General features: G+C 39.8%; 1 protein-coding gene across 1 annotated transcript in view; it reads right to left on the bottom strand.

Moving 5' to 3' along the window:
* LOC138975704 (sacsin-like) overlaps window positions 1-18,060 on the bottom strand; it is a 31,927-nt gene extending 13,867 nt beyond the window's left edge. Inside the window, exons 1-6 of the mRNA XM_070348447.1 lie at window positions 17,983-18,060; window positions 16,830-16,942; window positions 16,343-16,468; window positions 14,469-14,616; window positions 12,149-13,067; window positions 11,222-11,841 (exon numbers count right to left, since the gene is read on the bottom strand). Coding sequence (XP_070204548.1) covers window positions 11,222-11,841; window positions 12,149-13,067; window positions 14,469-14,616; window positions 16,343-16,468; window positions 16,830-16,942; window positions 17,983-17,986 — 1,930 coding nt within the window. The 5' untranslated portion in view covers window positions 17,987-18,060. The remainder of the gene's footprint in view (window positions 1-11,221; window positions 11,842-12,148; window positions 13,068-14,468; window positions 14,617-16,342; window positions 16,469-16,829; window positions 16,943-17,982) is intronic.
* Between the last annotated feature and the right edge of the window lie 807 nt (window positions 18,061-18,867).

Genomic DNA, 18,867 nt, shown 5'->3' with positions numbered 1-18,867 from the left:
TGAGAGGAGGGATGACTTATACTGATGTTGCTAGGAGATTCGGAGTGACCAGGCAATCAGTTGCCTTGTGGCGAAGAAGGTACCAGCAAAACAACAGTAACGTTCGAGACCTGCCTCGCCAAGGACGGCCCCGTGTCACCAATCCTCAGCAAGACCGCTTCATTAGGGTGCAGCATCTGCGTAATCGATTCCACCCGGCTACTGTGAAATGAAATTTGTTTTGTTAATAAACGTATTGAGGCTAACCTTCACTGCTCCTGTGTAATTTAATTGCGGCTGCGATCAACCAGTGCACGCACAGCGCTGTCAAACACACAGTGCTAAGTTTGTAAACTCCAAAATGACACCATGCGTCTTTGAGCTCAAATTGCAAAAAAACGGAACAAGCCAGACTATTCCGTTTTTTTGCCCATAATGAGCAATTGAACAAGCTTTACGTTGGTACAAAAATCACTCCTGTAACTTTTTCCGATTTTGAGATATTAAATTTTAAACAATGTTAAAGCCATATGTACTCGATGACTATACACGCTAATTGCTTTACCAACAGCTGGAGACATGCTAAATTAAGTTCCCTGCAAAATATTGTGGTCTAGGAGCCCTTAAATGTTGAGATATTTGAATTTTTATTTTGATCTAGATGGTCCTATTTATAGATTTGGCAACACATGTAACGTTGATGCAAGGGAGCTAACACCGCGACTTTGTTGACATCCTCACTTTTTCAGAGGCTAGAACAAACTGTAATGCATGTATTATGGTCCGCGCATGGTGACATATCGTCATTATATGGTCTCGATTGTGGGCAAACTACACTTTGTAAACACGGGAGTGCGTTAGTATGCCTTTAAGTTATTTTATTCGTGAGTATAATTATATTGTTTCAGCAGAAGAAGTGATCTCAAAACTTCGTGAACAAACACCAATCATGAATGGCAATGAGAATCACACGCATAAGTGGTCTAGCTACATCCATGGATGAGGAATAATCTTACTGTAGATAGCTTCGGAGTCACTCGTTCATGCAGTAGATATTTTAAACATCAGATCATGACTAAGTGCCAGAATGTGCATATTGACTGTCACGTCAATTGGACTTGTTTCTTGTGAATGGTATGCCTATAAAAGCTATTTGAACACCCCAAACACGCCTAATACCCGAAAAGTTATCATTTATTAAACCAAATTATGATTAATAGGGCTACTTGTGTACCCTCAACATGCACACAATTGTAGGAAACAACTAAAATACTATGCAAAATGCACTGTAAAAACCTGATGTTTTTTTTTTCACCCGGAAATGACTATTAGTATTTCACCCGTGTGGGTCGTCACGCATTTCAGACTTACTGAATCTATTTTACAATTTTCTGTTTCAATCCAAACAGTAAAATTGAAAGTTTCTACTTTTTTTCTACGTTTTCGAAAAAATGTGCAAGCCGTTTCTACTACATAGATTACTCACGTCCACCTGTTATTCCCAGTAAAATGGCTACCCTGGTTTTAAGGTAAAACTATGTTGTGTTCAATATTACGACTGTACAACACATTTAAAAAATGTGTTTTATTTGAATTTTACATCAAGATTTTTACCATTAGGCATAACTGAAATGTAAACTAAATAAATACATCATCAGAAAACAAATCACACGCCGTATACCGTGGTTGCACTAGGCAAATCTGTCCGAAGCGGTTGCACCCGTATTTTTCTGTCCGAAGGGAGACACGCGACGTAGGTTTCTGCACAAAATCACCTGTAATTCCTCACAAATGACATATCATCACAAAACTACCGTTTGTACTTTGGCCTAAGGTGTCATAGCATCATATCATCGATTTGTTTCATTGCTTCAATGTGTTTGTGAACGTTGGCCTTCAAGTATTTACACATTTCAAGAGCATTATGTGCAAATTTGGACCTTCCGCAGTTACTAGGGAAATTCAAGCACATGAGAAAGGCTACACGCGATTGTAATGTGATCTATGGTCATTTCTTGACATCTGGGTCAGATGGTATGATTTAAAGTGGTGCAGGAGCGTCATATTTCATGAATCTGTGAAGACATTCAAAGATTTGTCGGTTGCGCATCTCCGAAGTCTCTCTGTTTTTCTGGTTGCACACCCCCGAAGCAATCGGTTGCACACCGCCGAAGATATTTCAAAGAAATAAACAGGAATCTATTTGTGTCCGCCTCTGGGTATGTTCCAAATTGGTATGGAAAATCATATATCTGCTTGTCTGTGCCGATTTGGTGTACACAATATATATATATATATATATATATATATATATATATATATATATATATATATATATATATATATATATATATATATATATATATATCTCTCTCTCTCTCTGTGTCTGTGTCTCTCATCTCTCTCTGTCTCTCTCTGAGATTGAGAATGGGAATGTGAGTGAGAATGAGAAGGCGGATGGGAGCGAATCTGAGAGTAACAACTCAGAAAGGGTGAGTGAGCCAGTGTGTCAAAAAGAACGTATGCGTTTCGTATCGTGAAATGTTGGTGGATTGTTGTCAAAACTGAAATATCCAGAATTCAACGAGCTGTTTTTGTGCAACGATATTATATGCCTGTCTGAAACAAAGCTAGATGATTTGATTTCTGTGAAGTTGAAGGGTTCACCTGTTTTAAGAAAAACAGATTGATATGTAAACGAAAGTCGGGTGGGGTTGCAGTTTATATCAGGGACGAGTTCTGTAAACACATTAAGATTGTAGAAGACATTAAATTAAAAACAAGAATTGAAGAAAGTGCCAACAGTAAATACAGGTTTGTGAACTTCCCAGTATTTCAAGATGGTATTTTTATTGAGCTGTCTGAACATGTAGGTCAGCAGATGATTGAAAGGTTATTGTTGTGTGTGGTATATTTGCCACCAGAAGGCTCACCCTATGTCAGACCCAGTGCTTACCAAGAGTTAGAAGAAACACTATCATATTTGAATGCAGAAAAGGTTGTCATGATTGGAGATTTTAATGCTAGAAGTGGATATGCAAGAGACTATTTGGAAGACTGTGCTATTATGAATGAATTAACTGATGAAGTATCAACAGTGCAGATGATGGACATGTTTGGAATTATAAAAGAGAGGTGCTCAATGGACCATGTTATGAACAATTTTGGCCGCAGTTTTATTGACTTTTGTATTAGTCAACGATTATTAATAGTGAACGGCAGAATGGGAGAGGACGCAAGATTGGGTCGAGTAACTTGTAATAATGTGAGTTTGGTAGATTATGTACTAGCTTCGCCTAATGTTTTTCCGTCATTTTCAAAATTTCAAGTATGTGACTATAATGAATGTTTATCTGATGTCCATTGTCCTATATTTTTTGCCCTGTCAGATATCCTAATGGACAAAGAACACGTTGAGAATGAAACTGAAAGCAATTATAACACTAGCAGTGTGTTGAAACCAATATGGAAAGTAGGAGCAAATCAGAATTTTGTAGATGAAATTGATGATAATAAAGTATTATTAGTGGAAGGAATATTAGTTTCCCTAATTGGTAGCGTAGAGGATGTAACTCAGGACCAGATCGATAATGTAATGAAACAAATAGAAGGAATTCTATCCGAAGCTGCCAATAAATTGAACATGCTTAGAAAGAATAAGCAGAAGAAAAAAATAAATACATGTAGCAGTAACGATGCTCATAGCGGAGTTAAGAACATTTGGTTTGATAAAGAATGTAAACAGACAAGAAGGAAATATAGAAAAATAAAGAGAAAATTTAAAGCCCAACCAAATAACAGAGAGATTATACAAGATAAGGTCCAAGCATTCAAGGATTATAAGGGAACACTGAGTAAAAGTTATAATAGTTATTTAAAGCAGCTACATAAGAAAATTCGAACAATGAAGTCTTCTGACCCCAGCAGTTATTGGAAACTGATAAGTGGATGTGACCAGCAGAAGAAACAAGCGATGCATGATATATCCCGTGAAGTATTCGTAAAACATTTTGAAAAACTTAGTAATGTATCTGACCACGACTTGATTGATGTGCAAGATGATGTGCTTGATGACATAGACCTTATGAATGAACAATTGAATGTTGATATTACAAAGGAGGAGGTGATGTGAGATATGTGTAAACAGTTTAAAGAATAACAAAGCTTGCGGATATGATGGTATTTTAAACGAGTTTTTGAAATATTCCTCACCAAAACTATTAACTATTGTAACACGTTTATTTAACTTGATATTGCATACTGGGAAAATGCCTAAAGCTTGGACAGTGGGGTATATAAGCCCAATCTTTAAAGGTAAAGGCTCAACAGCCGACCCTGATAACTATAGAGGAATCAGTGTACTAAGTTGTTTTGGAAAACTTTTTACAAGTGTGATAAATAAAAGATTGCATGCATTTCTGGATGACAATTCTGTGATCGGCAACGAACAAGCTGGATTCCGAAAAGGCCACTCTACTGTAGACCACATTTTTGCACTACATTGTCTTATTGATATATTTTTACAAAAGAAAGTTATATTGTGCTTTCATTGATCTGCGTAAGGCTTTTGATTCTGTGCAACGCAGTCTCCTGTGGCAGAAGCTGATGCAACGGAATATTAATGGTAAGGTATTGAATGTAATTAAGAACATGTATGATAAGGCAAAATTGTGCGTGAAGGTGAACAGTGTATTCTCCGAGGCGTTCACCTCAAACATCGGGCTTCTCCAGGGCGAAAATGTATCACCGATTCTTTTCTCACTATTTTTAAACGACCTGAAGCAGTTTTTGATTGAATATGATGTCAGCCTAGAGTTGCCCCTGAAAAGACCACAAGAAATAGATGTTGAACGCATTAATGACTATATGTATTTTGTTCCTGTTAATATATGCTGATGATACTGCTATACTCGCCGAAACGCCTGGCGAAATGCAAAAAGCCCTGGATGGACTAGATCGTTATTGTAACAAGAAGAGCAAACGCTCGATCGAGTCACTTTCGCAGTTCTGAATATTATATGAGGCATCAGATGGACAGGAAGAAATTGCTATTCACAACACAATGAGTCACGTTCACATAAAATTTGAGCCCGGTCACTTTTATAGTTTCCGAGAAAAGCCCAACGTTAAGTTGTGTGTTGCCGAACAGAAAAGGCTAGTTATCTCCCTTGTTTTTCTGATAACGTTCGTAAAAGGCTACAGATGTAAATACTTTGATGTAAAGAATAATCCTACAAAGTTTCAATCACATCCGATGAACTTTGTCAAAGATATAAAATGTCTAATTTTTCCTTTGACGCTGACCTGTGACCTTGAAAAAGGTCAAAGGTCAACGAAACCATCGTTAAAGTGTAGAGGTCATTGGAGGTCACGACTAAACAAAATATGAGCCCGATCGCTTTGATAGTTTCCGAGAAAAGTCCAACGTTAAGGTGGTGTCTACGGACGGCCGGCCGGACGGCCGGCCGGACGGACGGCCGGACAGACTAACACTGACCGATTACATAGAGTCACTTTTTCTCAAGTGACTCAAAAACTGGGGACTAAGCATAAATATTGAAAAGACAAAAATAGTTTTTTTTCGCGGGGGAAAATACGGAATATCCCAAATTTGTTCTTGAATGGAGTACCTGTCCAAGTAGTTTGGGACTATGTGTATTTAGGTGTACTATTTAACTATAATAACAAATTTCATAATGCCATGAAACGTCAATGTTTGATTGGTAACCGTGCAATGTTCTCGTTAATTCGAAAATGTAGAAAACTAAATTTACCAATTGACGTGCGTTGAGAAGTGTGTACATCCAATTTTGCTGTATGGTTGTGAGATGTGGGGATATGATTCATTAGACATATTATCAAGGTTTCATGACGATTTTTAAAAATGCTTCTTGATGTATATAAAACTACACCCACCTGTATGGTTTACGGAGAGCTTGGTCGTTATCCAATTGGAATTGAGGTACAATGTCAGTTACTGGTTTATTGGTATAAACTACATTTGAGGTTGTACCATGTGCCATGTACAAAATGTTAAATTGCCCTGCAGGTTGTCGCATGTCAATACTATGTTAAATAAGTTGGGTCTATCATATTTATGGACAACTCAGAGTCTTGCCGTCTCAGGTTTTAAAAACGTTGTAAAGCAAAGGCTAAGAGATCAATTCCTGCAGGAATGGAACACTGACGTGAACGCCAACAGCTTGTGTTTTAATTACAGAATATATAAAAAGGATTTTTGTCTGGAAAGGTATTTGCTTTGTTTGCCTAGGAAATTCCAAGTTAAATTAGCAAAATTTAGAACAAGCAATCATAAGTTGCCAATACATCAGCTTAGATTTTTTAATGCTCCTAGAAATGAAAGATTGTGTGATATGTGCGATAAAAATGAATTAGGTGATGAGTTTCACTATTTGTTCATTTGTTCCGACGAAAGTATAGTGTCTGAAAGATGAAAATTAATTAGTCCTTATTACCGATCTCACCCAAATTGTTTAAAATATGAACAGTTAATGAATTGTAAATCTAAGATAAAACTAATGAAGCTAGCAAGATTTGTAGCCCACGTTATGATTTTAGTATGTTAGCGTTATATCTAGTTTCTTTATTGGTATGTATATGTATGTAATATATGCTTTTGTTTTGTTTTGTGTTTTTACAAAAGATGCATGGCATAATGGTATTGCTAATTTATTTCGGCTGTATATTATCGTTGTCCGCTTAATGTATATATATTATCTGTCTGATCTCTTACCTGATTTTGTTAAACCTATTTTTCTTTTATTTTTGTTTGTATGTTGCCAATTTTTTTTGTTTGTTGTATAGTATTGTTGTATTTGTCCGCTCAATTTGTATACATTTATTAACTGTCTGATTTGTTACCTTTTTTTGTTAAAATTATATCTTTGTTTCAAAGCCCTCTGGGCCCAAAACAATAAAATACTTGACTTGATTTGACTCTACAGGAGTCGGTACAAAGTTGACATCGAGAAATAAATATGGGATACAAATCATACAGCTTTATGACTGCAAGCCATTCAATGCTTTAACTGATTGGGCTACCCAGAAGCTTATGTGTGTGTGTGTTTGTGCGTGTGTGTGTTTGTGCGTGTGTGTGTGTGTGTGCGTGCGTGCGTGCGTGTGTGTGCGTGTGTGTGTGTGTTAACCTCTTGTTCCTGGCTTGTTTTGGATTTGTAACCATTTTATGATTTTTTTCTTCTCATTTCAGGTAATGGAGTTCAAGTGCTACAGGTTAGACCGGTTGTAAGAAACATCGGATGTAACAAAGTCCGTTTGTATGAAAGGTGCTGGGGGGGGGGTCCCGGCAGCATCTACTCTTTGTTATTACTTAGAATTTTCCGCTTGTAAGAAACACGGATGTATGACAGTCCGTTTGTACGAAAGGAAATATCTGGTCCCTAGCAGCACCAATGGCCGGTTATAAGAAAATAAGTTCAGCTGAATACCTTATAATTATTATTTTTTAACAATTTTAGAGCTCCAATTTACTTTGATCCATATTTCGGGATTTGTTTGTTTGAGTTTTCTTTTCTGGTAAACAGCTAATTACAATTGATGAATAGTCTTCGATTGTCAAGTAGAAGTGGTGACAAATTGCTTAAGTATGCCTTGTATTGGACTCTGTAAACGGAAGTTATTTTGGGTAGTCACTGCCATGCATGAGGTCATGCAAGCTTACATCTACATGTATGTATGTGGCCTTTCTAATTTAGTGTGAGTGCTTGCACAGAAGCGAGGCAAAAGATCTTTCTTTAGTTGGTGTTTAACGTCGTTTTCAACCACGAAGGTTATATCGCGACGAGGGAAAGGGGGGAGATGGGATAGGGGAAAGGGGGGAGATGGGATAGAGCCACTTGTTAAGTGTTTCTTGTTCACAAAAGCACTAATCAAAAAATTGCTCCAGGGGCTTGCAACGTAGTACAATATATGACCTTACTGGGAGAATGCAAGTTTCCAGTACAAAGGACTAAACATTTCTTACATACTGCTTGACTAAAATCATTACAAACATTGACTATATTCTATACAAGAACCACTTAACAAGGGTAAAAGGAGAAACAGAATCCGTTAGTCGCCTCTTACGACATGCGGGGTGCAGAGAAATAAGGATGTGGAAAAGAAGACTTTTGGTAAGTGAAATAAAGGTGATGGATCCAGTCAGGTAGAAATAAGACATGAATTGGAAAACTGCAGGGAATAGTAGGGAGAGTTTTCTTGGAAGGCAATATAGGTGAAAGGACTGTTAAGGCAGAAATAAGACAAAAGAAGAGAAGTAAAGGGGTGGGGTAGCTCTGTGGAAACACTCCCGCCGCGTGAAGGCGACCCCATGGGAGCGAGGCAAAAGATGCCAATCAGTCGGCCTAGTGGGCCAAAAGACGACTCTGCTTGAATCTCCATTGAATATCGAGATGGGTGAATATATTTTTCATATTTTTTCTAGTATACATGTACTTAGAACAGAATGTTCCGATTTCTTTTCACTCTAAACAGATGACTATTCATTTCCTAGCTCAATTTGAGTCGAAGGAGGAGGGCGGGGATGAGATAGACAGACAGACCGATAGATAGACATAGATATTCTTACTTATAGGAGACTACCCAAACCACAAATTATGAAAGACAATCAAAATATTTCCGCTGGCTCATATATGGAGAAAAACCATCTGAGCTTTTAACAATTTCAAAAGTCTCAGTCTGACGAGGTACATCACAAATGGCGATTATACTTCGAACCCTCTGAAAGAATTATCATTACATTTGCACGTTATTTCGTCTGAGATGTAGCAAATTGTCAAACATATGACATTCTCTCTTTATTTGAATCAATGCCTGTTATTCGTCCGTTAGCTGGATTACCATCATTATTTGTTTTACTCAATTACTGCTTTTGGAAATAAAAGCTTTAAAGATAAATCTCTCTCTTTCTCTCTCTCTCTCTCTCTCTCTCTCTCTCTCTCTCTCTCTCTCTCTCTCTCTCTCTCTCTCTGTGTTTGTGAGTAATACAATTTAAACATACAAAACAAGTAAAGGCGAAAATAGTGTGAAAACATCTATTTTACATAGAAAAAAAACGATTGACTGGTTATAAGAAAGTCGACCTTGCAATATTTTCTTATATCCGGTCAAACCGGTTACAGAAAACACCGGATATAAGAAACCTAAAGTTTGGGTCCCCACGGGTTTCTTACAACCGGTCTATACTGTATTACTGTCTGGACCTTTTTTCAAGACCAGCACAAGTGGTACAACATACAGAGCAACATGGTGGTAATTCATTAAAATGTTGACAGTTGGTGATCGATGAAGCAACAGGAAAGAAAAAGTTTGTTTCAAAAGATTTCCGGTTGACACCCTCGGAGATCACTGAAGCTGGCAAGGAGATAGAGGTTAACCACTGCACTGGTAAAATCACTATCAAAAACAAAGCGTGTGTAGATCAGCCAAACAGTGAGTGTACAGATCAGTTAAAACGCGAGTGTGCAGATAGCATAAACCTTGATAGTCCTGATGCTGAAATAAGCCGACTGCTGTAGATTCTTCCTAATGCTGCACATCGATTAAAGGAGCAAGGACTATTGTCCACATGACTTCGGCTGCATGAACTAATATCTGAAGGAACATTTCCCTTGAACAACATTTCTTTCCTTTTATTCTTGGATGTCGTGCGCTTTTACAGTGAAGAAAACACAATTTGTATGAGATACACGGAGGAGACAAAAATGTTCTGGCGAACTGGATACAACCTTTTTCATGGCAAATTTATCCGTTTCATGGGCGGGCCTAAAAACCAGGGTACATTTTGTGGTCACAAGTTGTATGACAATTGCTCACAGAACAAATGCTCACACGGACAAACACGGACACACACACACACACACACACACACACACACACACACACACACACACACACACACACACACACATAACATTGCACTGAATTCATGTGCATGCCTTGTCAGATGCGAAAATGTCACTTTGGAGCATGAAAATCACACACACAAAAATATTTAAAAAATCCTCCGGGCGGCCCCAAAAATTGGGGCGGGCGCTGACGATCAACATTATTAATTTTATTTAGCATAATGTAGGCAAAATAGAAAGAAAATGCTTCGGCGGTGCGCAACCGAAACAAAGCTAAAACTTCGGAGATGCGCAACCAGCCACTTCGGAGATGCGCAACCGACAAATCTTTGAATGTCTTCACAGATTCATGAAATATGACGCTCCTGCACCACTTTAAATCATACCATCTGACCCAGATGTCACGAAATGACCATAGATCACAATACAATCGCGTGTAGCCTTTCTCATATGTGCTTGAATTTCCCTAGTAACTGCGGAAGGTCAAAATGTGCACATAATGCGCTTGAAATGTGTAAATACTTGAAGGCCAACGTTCACAAACACATTGAAGCAATGAAACAAATCGATGATATGATGCTATGACACCTTAGGCCAAAGTACAAACGGTAGTTTTGTGATGATATGTCATTTGTGAGGAATTACAGGTGATTTTGTGCAGAAACCTACGTCGCGTGTCTCCCTTCGGACAGAAAAATACGGGTGCAACCGCTTCGGACAGATTTGCCTAGTGCAACCACGGTATACGGTGTGAATCACATCTTTAAGCAACAGTTTTAACTGCACTCAGTGCACAATTCCGGCACTTTCATTCTTGTTTGACCCCCTTGCGTATATAATGATGAATTAGGTGTATTGAAAATTGTACGTTGACTACCGTCTATTGATATATTCTTGTGTCACAGCATTCAACTCTAGCAGGCTGTTTGACACGGGCCGTTAGTACTTTGCTAAATCTGTTCAAATAAGCATGTCAAATGCTATGTGAAGAAAGCTAAGAAAAAAAATCGATTGAGGTGATGGTCATTCTCATTGAAGTACATTTTAGCTTCTTATCGTCACAATATGGTTTGCAATCCCCATTTCTTTTTCTTTTTCCGCAACATATCATGCCTCCTCTACGTTTCTCAAACCACTGATAGTTTTAGGTTTGTTTATCAAAAGTTTATTCGCGTTATCCAAAACGTCTCAGAGCTTCCACTTTTTTGCTCAAGTTAATAATTCGCGAACGTCCCTGAAAGTAAACATAGATATTGGAGTTAGTCTAAACAGCTTGTGGAAAACGTCAGCACGCTGAGAAAAGAACAGCCTTTGGAGATTGATTAACTCGCTTTAGCAAAGCTGTTTGCTGCACTTACCTGTTTCTGCAATGTCCTCAAGATCTTCTCTGACGTAAGCTGGGACATCACTGCTGCAAAACTCTGCTTCAAGGCCAGGGAACAACATGTTGAGTTCTTCAGGACAGCAGAACTTCACGGATGACTGACGGTTCTGTCGGCTTTTAAAAGTCCCGAAGTGACCACTGGCTAGAGGCAGCAGGGGCAGATTGATGAGCAGGGACTGATCGTGGCAGCAGAGATAGTGCAACAAACTGAGTTTATCGCGGTCAGTGAGGTGCGCCAGGCTGGATGGGATGAGGCGGCTGACACTGCGTGCGTTCACCTTTTCCACATGTTCCAAGTGACCGAGACTGTTCAGAGTGCGCAGCACGTGCTTCGGCAAGTCAACTAGGTTCTCGTCGTTGACTGTGTACACCTTCAGCACAGCCTCCTTCACTTCTGGCGGTAACTGTTGCTGGAGGACTGCCTGGCTGAGCGACACCCAGCGACCGCCCTGCACATGGCTGAAGAAGACGTGTCGCTGAGCAAGGTCTGCGTACAGGGGTTCCAGGAGAGGTCCCCACCTGTCGCTTACGGTTCTTGCGTCTGGCCAGGCCTGGTAGAACGTGTCGGGATCGCCGCAGTTCAGCTCTTGCAGCCTGAAACAAAAGTGCAGACAAGAATAAATTGTGGGTGCGGGCTAATGTACAGAGTTTGAAGACTGTATGCGATTAGCTTGCATGCACGATTCATCACTTGTTTCTGAGGATGATTAAAGACAGATTTAGGGGGGTTAACAGCATTCTGAAGGGGAACAAATTTGCTCTCTGTACTCTGCTTTGCTACACTCCAGTGCATAATGTTAAGAACATGCCTGGCCCTCTTATATTCGCCCCATTGACAAACAGCAGCACCACTGAAAGTGTAATAAAAGACAACCAGGTGAGAACAGCAAGCACATCTTACCTGCAGACAGCCTTGCTGTAGACCCTGGGTAGCAGCTCAGTGACCAGCAGACAGTTCCACAGGGTGGGCGGCTCCAGCTTGGCACGGTCACGGCCAGGACGCAGCTGGTCCGCAGTGGGCCACTTGAGGTGACGGCGATTCTGCTCCAGGGAAAAGTAGCCGTGCACGTGAAGCGGCAGGCCCGTAGGGGAGCGGGTGTCCAGGGGCAACGGGAGAAAACAGAAGACCTGACTCTGAAAGTCGCTCTGATTGGTCAGAGGGATAGCCACGCCTACACAGGGCCTGTAACCCAGCTGAGGATCTAAGCACAGCCGTAAAAGGTCTCTGCTTATATTATCTTTTCCGCAGTGGTAATTTGCGACAAGCCATCTCTGCGACTCTGTGGACGACTTTAGATGATCTTTTGTCTCCATGACGACCTCGGTCAGGCAGAAAATGTCCTGACGCGGCAGGTCGCTGCCTGCTGCAGTGGTGTCCCTCACAAAGCGCTGTCTCTGGGACAAAACGGATGTCAGGCATGACGAAGAGATGCCGACAGAAAAGGTCTCATTATGACGCTGTGTGTCACCCCTTGTGTAGAGGTTGACGCGCTGAATGTGGTTCAGGAAAAGCAGGAGTGAAGGCGATTCCGCTTTGAAGGAGGCCAGGAGATTTCCCACGGAGACATCGGAGTAAACGGTACTGCTCAACTCGCTCTGCTCTTGCCTCAAGGGGAACCAGAACAGCGTGCCTGGGAAGTGGCCTGACTGTGCTCGGAACGTCGCCTCACTCACACCAAACACTCCATTCAAGCTGTGAAGGAGCGACTGCAGTTCTCGCCCTTTCCTTCCCGCCAGGCGGTGGAGGCTGCAATAGTGGGTTTCTCCCTTGAAGGGGTCCATGTACATGATGTACTCTCCGCTCATTATCACCAGACGATCTGTGGTTAGAAGTAACGATAGCAATGCAGAACATAAATATAACATAAAACATAAAACTAACCTAACAAATGTCTTAAAATCAATTACTAGATTATCATACACACAAACAAGTATTCATCAACGTGTATTTGTGAGAAGGGAAGTAAGGCTAGAAAAGCATGAAATAACTGATTGTTTAAATGGAACGTCTCTTAATTAGCAAAAAGCTACACAAAAGCTTACAGCGCACAAACTCTTCGATGCATTGACACAAACGTGGGAGATGGAAGACAGATCGAAATGAAGCTCAAAACAATCACGTGGGATGAAAGACAGACTTGAAGCTAATAACCCACCTATGACATAGAAGACAGACTTGAAGCTAATAACCCACCTGTCAGACGGAAGACAGACTTGAAGCTAACAACCAACCTATGAGATGAAAGACAGACTTGAAGCTAACAACCAACCTGTCAGATGGAAGACAGACTTGAAGCTAACAACCAACCTATGAGATGAAAGACAGACTTGAAGCTAACAACCAACCTGTCAGATGGAAGACAGACTTGAAGCTAACAACCAACCTATGAGATGAAAGACAGACTTGAAGCTAACAACCAACCTGTCAGATGGAAGACAGACTTGAAGCTAACAACCAACCTATGAGATGAAAGACAGACTTGAAGCTAACAACCAACCTGTCAGATGGAAGACAGACTTGAAGCTAACAACCAACCTATGAGATGAAAGACAGACTTGAAGCTAACAACCAACCTGTCAGATGGAAGACAGACTTGAAGCTAACAACCAACCTGTGCGATGAAAGACAGACTTGAAGCTAACAACCAACCTATGAGATGAAAGACAGACTTGAAGCTAACAACCAACCTGTCAGATGGAAGACAGACTTGAAGCTAATAACCCACCTGTCAGATGGAAGACAGATTTGAAGCTATAACCACCAACCTGTCAGATGGAAGACAGACTTGAAGCTAACAACCAACCTATGAGATGGAAGACAGATTTGAAGCTAACAACCAACCTATGAGATGGAAGACAGACTTGAAGCTAACAACCCACTTATGAGATGGAAGACAGACTTGAAGCTAAAAACAATCACGTAAGATGGAAGACAGGCGAGAAGCTAACAACCAACCTGTGCGATGAAAGACAGACTTGAAGCTTACAACCAACCTGTCAGATGGAAGACAGACTTGAAGCTAACAACCCACTTATGAGATGGAAGACAGACTTGAAGCTAAAAACAATCACGTAGGATGGAAGACAGACTTGAAGCTAACAACCAACCTGTGAGATGGAAGACAGACTTGAAGCTACCAACTAACTGTGAGCTGGAAGACAGACTTGAAGCTAACATCCAACCTGTGAGATGGAAGATATACTTGAAGCTAACAGCCAACCTGTGAGATGGAAGACAGACTTGAAGCCAAGCCCGAAGCGGCCCACTTTGAGCGGGTCTTTCTCCTTGATACTGGTGTGCAGCATGCGGATTCCTTCCCAGTCATCTTTGGTGAACTCTGCATCGTTGTACACACACATTGCTGGGCCCTGAACACACACACACACACACACACACACACACACACACACACACACACACGCACACAATGTGTGAACATCATTATTCCAACATGCCACTTATTATGGTTCTATTCTTTATCATTCCTGGGAAATCTTCGGCCACACCATTCGGTGGATGTTTTGTGCACCCTATACGTTTGAAGAGGAGTTCAAATTAAACAGCACAGATCTTTTACCACTCAAATTTTACGAACAGGGAAAATACAGTGACATTTCTACACAAAACCATGTGGTTCGCACACCTCTCAGGGCCAAATCAATTAGTGTGTTGGGGGGTGGGGGGGGGATTCCTAGGGGGGTCCGGGGGCCTGGGCAGACCCCCCCCCCCCCCCCCGGGAAATCGGAAAATATCTTTGGTCTGAAGAAGCCAAACGGGGCTATCTGAGCTTACACATCGCATATTTTGTCTTTTTTGTCTGCCCCTCTTTTGGGGGAAGCAATTTTAACTCTATTATGTTACCATTTTCTGGCATGAAAATATTAACATATCAATTTAAAATTGTACCGTACTTACTGCTTTGCCACCAGAACCTGAACATATTAATTTAGACTTTATGCAAATTCTGCCATAATGTGAACTTTCTAATTTAACTTGTTTGCATGAAAAGTAACTTCATCGCACTCATCTTCACGTAAACCATCAGTTACTGGTCACAGACACTGTCAGGCTTTTACACACAGTACAAACACTCTTTCGTTTAAACACTCGCTGCTTGAGAACATCCTAGGTGCCCTCCGTAAAGAGCGAATTTATTATTGCGTGGCCAGACGGATTTACGGTATGTAACCAGAATTTTGGTTTTGATAAATGTCTTTAATGACGTCAAATCCGGTTTATTTTGAAACTTGAGGCGGCACTGTCACACCCTCATTTTTCAACCAAATTGATTGAAATTTTGGCCAAGCAATCTTCGAGGAAGCTCGGACTATGGGATTGCACTTGAGCTTCGAAGCTTGAAAATTAATGAATGAGTTTGGTGATTAAAAATCTAAAAAAGTTAAATAAAATTAAAATGTGAGTTATCGAACCAAAAAAGATTTCAACTTATTCTTTATTATCTCCTAACTCAAAAAATATATAGATATGCTATGCTTACCCTGAAAATGTACTTAAAATAAATGAAAATATTATGTTAATTAGGCAAAATTGTGATTACAAATACAATTTGAGTAATCGATCCAAACAAGATTTCATCTTATTCTGTATCATTTCCTGAATCCAAAAATATAAAGGTATGACAAGTTTACTCTAAAAATGTGATCACAATTAAAGAAATAGATACTGCGTTCGCATGCTTCGCAGAGCCGAGCATGACCCGTTTCCGTCTTATGCTAGCCAAGACGTACTACACTTAGTCTCGGTGATCGGTGATGGCTGGTTTTAGTGTTGATCTTTTAGTATCAACCTGACGTATTGACTAAATGTTTTCATATGGCTTCACACCACTTGTTCTTTCTTTTTAAGAAGACCAAGGAGCTCTGTAAAATTAAACAAGGAGGAGGAGCCGAGAATAAGAACAAATATAATACATGTATCATCAGTAAAGTTATGTTTTACTCACAGACACAAAGAGACATCAACAAACCAAACTAAAGACAAAACTGCTCAAACGAAAGATTTTACAGACTCTCATAGTCTGAGATTATTATCTAATTTTTCTATCAATAAATGTAAGATGAAATCAACAGTTACCTTCAAGAATTTAAGATGTGGGTGATTTTTCAGAGTTTTCTTATCCAGGTCTTGATGGAAGGTGCGCGTGTCAGTGAGGACTTTGACCTCTGTTGCCCCAGCGTCCTCAGCATTCTGGATCAACTCCTGCCGAACCAGTACATGTTAACGTCATTTGATCCTCTATTTTGATAAAGTGCACATTATTAACTTTAAAGGTCTATTATAGTAAAAGGCAGTAGGTTAAAACACTAAGATTATTTTACAGTTGGTAATTCAAATCTTGTTTAAAATCTTTATCTCTTTCAAAAAGTGTTTATTTTAAATGTGTAGAGAGGGGTTCATCCCGCAGGGGGTGGGGTCCTTAAAATGGGATCGAGTCCCCCCCCTCAACGCCTTCCACACCAATAGTATATAAATATAAACTAACCCTATATATATATATACCATCAAAAGCGACTGACCTCCCCCCACCCTTCCACACTATTCCCCGCTACATGTGACCGACCTTGAGGATCTGACCGTCATCCGGGTACAAGTCCAGCACATTGCGAAGTTCCCGGATGAGGGTGGGGCGGATGGTGGAGAGGTCCTCCCCCTCCGAGTCCTGGCTGTCCGAAGCTGAAACATCGGAGGAATAATAACTGTAAATTAACCTGTTATACTGGCCATTTGACCATTAAACTTCCATTACATTATACATGGAGTCAAACAGCTAACTGTCATTGCAGTGAACGTTGATTTTTAAAGAGACAATAGTCAAATAAGAATGTAGTTTAAAAACATCAATTGAAAAATCATAATATACAAAGTATGTGTGACACCTATTATACCAAAAGTAAAAAAAGAAGAAGGTCTGCAGGGGAGGCAATCATATCTTACTGCAATTCAAAGGGAAAAATACAGCAGTTGTATCCCTTATACGAGTATTGATGATCTTTCCTGATTATCTAAGGTTGAAATAATACGGTCATTACTTGGTCGGTGTAACGTTAACACATGAAACTAAACTGTTAGTGTAAACTATGTTAGCTCCTTGACAGTGATACATGAGAGTGAACCAGTAAGACTACAGAATGGCTGACAACTTAACTTATTCTGTTATAGTTGTCTGTGTTTGAAACACCGGCCGACATTCGTCACATCAAATTAAACGGTAATCTATATCGGTTTTTCTATAGAGGCTACCTGATGCTAAAACATCAAGGTAATTTGTAACACAGTTAAAGGATAACGTTAAACTGCTTTCTATCCTGGCTTTGAGCCAAAATAAATATGTATTTTAACAAAGCGTCAGATTATCTGACAGATATGCACAATAAAACATCAAGGCTTAATTAACTCTGCGCTCTCTGTTTTGGCAAAGTTTCAAACATGACAGTGAACGCTTATTTGGATGAACAAACTGCCAAACAAATGTTGCAACAGGACAACAAAGCTTAGATAAAACAACTTCCTGTATACGAAAACAATTTAATCTAAAATTTAAAAAAATATTGTCAATGGCTGCTACATGTCTACATTACGTGTACACGGTGCTTAATTGTGGCGAAGAAATCACTGGAAAGGTATTTTTGTCCTAAAATGTGTAAGTTTTCCTGGCTGTGCTTTTGACATGCCTAAACCGTCTGTTCTTTCCGTATTTATATGACAATACTTACACATGACGTCAGTGCCAGAGCTCACATGTCACTTTTACTGCAAGTTTGTCCCCATGACGACATGGGAAGGTCGATAACCTGAAAAATACAATATAAATATAACATACATGGATATGAATTTCCATTCATGCATTTACACAGAACTGAAAGTCACATGATGCATTAAAATGGTAATAAACATTACTATCTTAATGTAAAACACAATGATCGTTACATTTGGACTCTAATGAGATTCTAAGATAATACCCAAATCGTCACGCTCATACGATCATTGCCTATGTACATTTTTGATGTTTTGAGAATCTGCCTATCTCATTTTAGTTATAAGTTGCAAACTGCCTATCTTGAGCGGTGACAGCTGGATAAACGTGAGATAAGGAGCTGACAGCAACATTTTCAATCAGCAAAACTGCATAACAACCCACAAAAAGCTTTTGCATACTTTCACTTTCTCAAAACAAGTCTTCCTGTATCATAAAGAAAAAGTGCCTAACTCAAGTAACGAGATCGGTAGTTTTGCTTACGTTACCGTGGCAATGGTTTCCGATGGTCTGAGAGTTTGTACTCTCCAACACATGATAGATACCTTTCCAGTAGCTTCCCCTGTAGTTTCACTACAGAAATGCCTAACACTGAGATAGGTATTTTTTTTATGAGCGTGACGAAATATTCGTATACGTATATAATATAACCTGTGTGACCAAAAATTGCTTCGTATGCACCGACATGCAACACACTTGTTCTCTTGTCGTACAGAACTATACTGTTCAAAAAAAGAAACGCATAGCTTGTAATATTTGGTTAATTTAGTTATATGGCTACAAGGATATCCACCAAACTGCAGAAAATGTTTATCTGGTCGTCGACCTTTCGTCCATTGCCACA

Source organism: Littorina saxatilis, linkage group LG9 (assembly GCF_037325665.1).
Source record: "Littorina saxatilis isolate snail1 linkage group LG9, US_GU_Lsax_2.0, whole genome shotgun sequence".
NCBI lineage: Eukaryota > Metazoa > Mollusca > Gastropoda > Littorinimorpha > Littorinidae > Littorina > Littorina saxatilis.
Note: the sequence above shows the minus strand (reverse complement) of the source record. Positions and strands in the feature narration are given on the sequence as shown.